The 6,675-nt window shown below is 40.2% G+C and overlaps 1 protein-coding gene across 1 annotated transcript; it reads left to right on the top strand.

The window, feature by feature from the left end:
* The first annotated feature begins 5,170 nt into the window (after positions 1-5,170).
* On the top strand, positions 5,171-5,953 carry LOC105779076 (uncharacterized). Its single transcript, XM_012602826.1, has 2 exons — positions 5,171-5,462; positions 5,556-5,953. Exons 1-2 carry the CDS (start codon positions 5,171-5,173, stop codon positions 5,951-5,953), a joined length of 690 nt encoding a protein of 229 aa, XP_012458280.1.
* The last annotated feature ends 722 nt before the right edge of the window (positions 5,954-6,675 follow it).

The raw sequence follows: 6,675 nt of genomic DNA, 5'->3' as shown, positions 1-6,675 counted from the left end.
GCACAACAATGTGAGAAAAGGAAATCTTTAATCTATTCAATACCTTGAAGTAATTCTCCACAAAATTGGGATCCCCAAGAGTTGAATGCCGATGCTTGGAAGGTCCAATGACTGTTGATGTGGGTGATCCTTTTGAACCATGATTGTCAAAACAATGGCTACTAACAAATGAAGAAGACTGAAGAGGGAAATAATGATGAACCCCTCTACCCTCCAGGTTTTACCCCTCCGCATGTGCATACTCAAGTTGAGGTGTACCCACACAAATCCTCCGTTACAATCAGACCTCAGCAGTTTCAGACGGGTACCCCAATGCCAATGAACTTCCAAATCGGAGTAAGTTCTATCCCCGGAGAGAACCCTACCAATCCCATCGTCCCCTATTTCGACGAAATGGCTGAGAAAGAGAAGACAAAAGAAGAATTGCCAAAGTAGTTGGAGGAAAGATGCAAATCGCTCGAAGAAAAATTTAGGGCAATGGAAAGTATTAAAAATTATTGGGGGATTGACGCTAAAGACCTAAGCTTGGTTCTGAATCTAGTACTTCCCCATAAGTTCAAAATGCCGGAATTTGAGAAATACAATGGGACCAGTTGCCCGGAAGCACATATTACCATGTTTTGTAGGCATATAACTGGATACGTCAACAACGACCAATTGCTTATACACTGTTTTCAAGATAGCCTTATAGGGGCAGTGTCTAAGTGGTACGATCAATTGAGCCGTACCCAGATTAGTTCTTGGAGGGATTTAGCACAAGCAATTATGAAGCAGTATAATCATGTGGCAGATATGGTCCCTGATAGAATCACTTTGCAAAATATGGAGAAGAAGCCTAACGAAAGTTTCAGACAATACGCACAAAGATGGAGGGAGGCTACCGTTCAAGTTCAGCCACCGCTCCTAGAAAGGGAAATGACTATACTCTTCATTAACACGTTAAAGGCACCATTCATCACACATATGTTGGGAAGTGCCACGAAAAGCTTCTCTGACATAGTTATGAATGGAGAAATGATTGAAAATGCCATAAGGAGTGGGAGGATCAATGCTGGAGAAAGTAACCGAAGGGCGGCTCCGAGGAAAAAGGAGAATGAGGTGAACAACGTGAGTACCTATAACAAGGGTTAATCAAAATCGATCACGGTAAACCAACCAGGAAAGGTGGCTGCTAATCAACAAAGTTCATCAAGACAAGAATCCAGCACAAGACAGAACACGAAAAAGCTGCAGTTCATGCCAATTTTGGTATCATACAAGGAGTTGTATAAAAACTTGTTTGATGTACATATTGTTTCCCCTTTCTATTTAAAACCCAACAACCTCCGTACCCCAAATGGTATGATGCAAATGCACAATGCGACTATCATGCGGGGATTATAGGGCATTCAATAGAAAATTGCACACGCTTCAAAAAGTTGGTTGAAAGGTTAATCAGCATGGGCGTTGTCAAGATTGATATTTCGCACAATGTGGAAAATCCATTACCTAACCATGCTGATAAAGGGGTAAATATGATAAGTGGAAACACAGAGAGGAAAGTCAAGGCAGATGTTACGAAAGTAATAACCTCTTTGAAGTGGGTTTGGAAGAAAATGGTGGAAAGGAGAGTAATCAGATCGAACTTAGAGGGGAGATGCAGGGAGACGAGAAATTATTGCGAGTTCCACCGCGAAGAAGGGCACGAGATCCAGGAATGCACAGAATTCAGAACCTTAGTTCAAAGCATGATGGACAATAAGGAAGTGGAGTTTTTTGAAGAAGTTGAGGAAGGAGGAAGCATATACTCATCAAAATCAACAACAAGGATTCTGAAAATTAGTCATCTTGTAGTCATTATCTCACAACTAAAGAAGAACGAGGCGAAAATACCAGTAACGCCGAAGATAATAATCAAGAAGCCCGCAGCCTTCCCTTACAAAGATAACAAGAAAGTCTCGTGGAACTATGCGTACAACACAACTGCTCAAGAAAAGGAAATTTCAGCCAGTGCTGTGAAAGATGATCAAGGCATGGGTTCTTATACGTGTAGTGGGAAGCGCTACGACTTGCTAAGTCGTCCAGCCGAGCCAGTAAAGGGAAGGGCTATAGTGACGGAGCAAGAGAAAGAAAAAGCAGCCAAGCCTGTGTTACCTATTACCGAGCCAGTGAAAGAAAAAGAAGCTAAGGAGTTCCTCAAATTCCTGAAGCACAGTGAATATAGTGTTGTGGAGCAATTACATAAACAACCAACCGCATATCCATGTTAGCCTTGCTCTTAAGCTCTGAAGTGCATCGAAAGGCGTTGATGAAAGTGCTGAATGAAACCTATGTGGCTAATGACATCTCTGTCAACAAGTTGGATAGGTTAGTCAACAACATAAGCGCCGATAACTTTATCTTCTTTAACGATGATGAAATACCACCCGGAGGCATAGGTTCCACTAAAGCTTTGCATATTACCACCCGATGCAAAGAGTATACCTTGCCAGGAGTTTTGATAGATAACGGGTCAACATTGAATGTATTGGCCCTATCCACACTTAACAGGCAGCCTGTGGATAGTTCGCATATGAAGACATGTCAAAATATAGTGAGGGCATTCGATGGCACAGAAAAAAAGGTCATATGAAGAATCGAGATACCCTTGTTGATCGGCCCAACTATTTACGAGGTAGATTTTCTCGTAATGGATATCAAGCCCTCATACAATTGCTTATTAGGAAGGCCATGGATACATTCGGTAGGGGATGTACCATCATCGTTACATCAAAAGCTGAAGTTGGTGTCAGAGGGTCGGTTGGTGACAATAAACGCCAAAGAGGACATCATAGCGGTTGTAGCTAATAATGCACCTTACGTGGAAGCCAATGATGATGCAGTTGAATGCTGCTTTCGATCTTTAGAGTTTGTAAACGCAACATTTATTTCTAAAGGAAGCAAGATTCCTATACCGAAAATATCTAAGACCACGAAGATGGGGTTACAATTGTTAGTGGGAAAAGGAGCCTTACCCAGAAGAGGATTAGGGAGGTGTCTCCAAGGAAGAACTGAGGCTCCAGTGTTGAAGGAAAAACAATATCGCTTTGGCTTAGGTATAAGCCAGACATAAAGCAGTAAAGGAAGGAGCTCGAAAAAAGGCAAGAAAGGAGAATGGCACGCTTAAATAGAGAGGAAGTTAAATGGGAACTAATGATAATTCCCCACATATCCAAAACCTTTGTATTAGGGGGGATCATTCATCCTGAGAAAGGTGTGCTGAGGGAAGAGAGCATCAATGCCATACATGAGAACACAAATGAAGAGGGGATTATGTTAGATATCTGTCCCTATGAACCTGGGAGTGTTCTAAATAATTGGACTGCAGAAGAAATACCTGAAGTTTTTAGAGCTTTCTCAGAGTAATATTGAAAACATGTTTATTGTTTTAGCCTAGAGAACAATGAAAACTTTTTGTGAAATGGGCATATGTCTGAACATCGTTATTTTAATGGAATATGTCTTTGCAATTATTTTTGAGCAAATATTCTTTCAAGATTCTTTCATTACTTTTACATTAATGGTCATTTTGGGTTCTTCCATTCTCTTGGGTTTTCTTCCCAAATCATTCATTCATTAATTCATAAACATACCATAAATAAATACTCTTAAATTCATATATTATTTGTATATTCTTTGGTACCCATAACTGGTCCTCGGATATCAATGAAGTGAGCGACTCTACTATGGAACCGGAAAATCCTTTTGAGCGGGATATGTATTTAGAGGGATCTCATGACATTGAAGATAACATAGATTGTAACCTATCTCCAGACTTGTTGAGGATGGTAGAGCAGGAGGAGAAACAAATCCTACCTCACAAAGAGACGGTGGAAACTGTAACCCTAGAGGAGGGAAAGATGGTGAAGATTGGAACATGTATGACTGAAGAAGCAAATTAAGACTTTATTGAGTTACTTCGAGAATTCAAAGACGTCTTCGCATGGTCATACCAGGATATGCCTGGGTTAAGTACCGATATCGTAGTTCACCATCTTCCTATAAAGGAGGATTGCAAGCCAGTTCAGCAAAAACTCCGGAGGATGATGCCTGATATTGTACTAAAAATAAAAGAGGAGGTTCAAAAGCAATTTGATGCTGGGTTCCTACAAGTGGTCAAATACTCAGAATGGGTAGCCAATATTGTACCCGTCCCTAAGAAAGATGGGAAGGTACGAATGTGTGTAGATTACAGAAATTTGAATAAGGCTAGCCCGAAAGATAATTTTCCCTTGCCTCACATCGACACCCTGGTAATTAACACGGCGAGGCACTCATTATTCTCCCTCATGGATGATTTCTCGGGATATAACCAAATTAAGATGCATCTTGAAGATATGAAGAAAACCACGTTCATAACCTTAGGGGGAACTTTCTGTTATAAAGTGATATCATTTGGGTTGAAAAATGCGGGAGCCACATACTAGAGAGCCATGGTGACCCTCTTCCATGATATGATGCATAAAGAAATTGAAGTATATGTTGACGACATGATCGCAAAATCCCGGACAGAAAGAGAACATGTACGAGTCTTAAGAAAGTTGTTCTTAAGATTAAAAAAGTTCCAACTCAAACTTAATCCAACCAAATGTATCTTCGGAGCTAGATTAAGAAAACTTCTGGGTTTATGGTCAGTGAAAAAGGGATTGAAATTGATCCAGACAAAGTCAAGGTAATTCGAGATTTGCCTTCACCACGTACTCAGAAAGAAGTTTAAGGTTTCTTAGGAAGATTGAATTACATTGCTCGGTTTATTTCGCAACTGACTGAGAATTGTGACCCCATATTCCGTCTTCTGAAGAAACATAATCCAGATGTATGGAATGAAGAATGCCAGGAGGCTTTTGACAAGATAAAACAGTACTTGTCCAATACTCCAGTATTGTCACCACCTAGGTCAGATATACCACTGATCCTGTATTTAACAGTGTTCGACAACTCCATAGGATGCGTGCTAGGTCAACATGATGAGACAGAGAAGAAGGAGAAGGCGATTTATTATCTCAGTAAGAAATTTACTGACTGTGAAATGAGATATTTGCCCATTGAAAAGTTGTGTTGCGCCCTGGTCTGGGTGACACGGAGATTAAGGCAATACATGCTCTATCATACGACTTGGTTAATTTCAAAGTTAGACCCTTTAAAGTATATGATGGAGTCGACTGCGTTGAATGGGAGGATGGCTAGGTGGCAGATCCTACTCTCCGAGTTTGATATAGTCTACGTAAATCAGAAGGCCATCAAAGGGAGCGCGATAGCAGAATTTTTGGCCAGCAGAGCGTTAGAAGACTATGAAACTCTGAATTTTGATTTCCTGAATGAAGATTTGATGTATGTTGCAACCGCTGAAGAGGATCCCCATGAAAATCATCCTTGGAAGCTAAACTTTAATGGAGCTTCGAATGCTATAAGCAATGGAATTGGGGCAGTCCTTATGTCCCATAGTAGAGATTATTATCCTTTTACCAGCAAATTGGATTTTGATTGCACCAATAACATGGCTGAATATGAAGCTTGCATTATGGGCATTCGGGCAGCTATAGAGCGAAAAATTAAGATACTAGAGGTATACGGAGACTCTGCATTGGTAATATATCAGCTTAAAAGAGAATGGGAAACAAGAAATCCAAAGTTAATCCACTACCAAAAATTGGTTCTAGAATTGATTGAGGAATTTGACAGTGTCACTTTTTATTATCTCTCACGAGACGAAAATCAGATGGCTGATGCTTTGGCCACTCTAGCCTCTATAATCAAAGTAAACAAATCAGAAGACATGAAGCCTATCCAAATCAGCATTTATGAAACTCCGGCTCATTGCTACAGTATTGAGGAAGAAGAAAACGATAACTATCCGTGGTATCAGGACATACTGCGATATTTAAAGAATCGTGAGTACCCCGACCATGCGACAGAAAATGATAAGAGGACATAGAGGAGATTGACCATTGATTATATCCTAGATGGAGAGATTTTGTATAAAAAGGGAAAAGATCAAGTATTGTTGAGATGTGTGGATGCTGTAGAGGCCAAGAAAATTTTGGAAGAAGTGCATGAAGGTATCTGTGGAATGCATGCCAACGGCTTCATGATGGCCAGACAGATTATGAGATTTGGATACTATTGGTCCACCATGGAAGGGGATTGCATTAATTATGCCAGAAAGTGCCACAAATGCCAAATTTATGGTGACAAAATCCATGCATCTCATTCACCTCTTCACGTTATGACTTCTCCATGGCCCTTCTCCATGTGGGGAATGGATGTCATCGGGAAAATATCACCAAAGGCTTCTAATGGGCATCGATTTATTTTTGTGGTTATTGACTATTTCATTAAATGAGTAGAAGCTGCTTCATATGCCAATGTCACGAAGTCAGCAGTCTGCAAGTTCTTGAAAAATGAGATTATATGTCGATATAGAATGCCCGAAAGGATTATATCTGACAATGCACTGAATTTGAACAATAGCTTAATAGCGGAAGTTTGTAGTCAGTATCAGACATCATAATTCGTCGCCTTATCGCCCAAAAATGAATGGTGCAGTGGAGGCAGCTAACAAAAATATTAAGAAGATTGTAGAGAAAATGACTGAAACTTATAAAGACTGGCATGAGAAATTACCTTTTGCTCTCCTTGCATATCAAACATCCATTA

Source organism: Gossypium raimondii, chromosome 4 (assembly GCF_025698545.1).
Source record: "Gossypium raimondii isolate GPD5lz chromosome 4, ASM2569854v1, whole genome shotgun sequence".
Lineage (NCBI taxonomy): Eukaryota > Viridiplantae > Streptophyta > Magnoliopsida > Malvales > Malvaceae > Gossypium > Gossypium raimondii.
The sequence above is the reverse complement of the archived record's forward strand: the minus strand, read 5'-3'. Positions and strand labels throughout refer to the sequence as shown.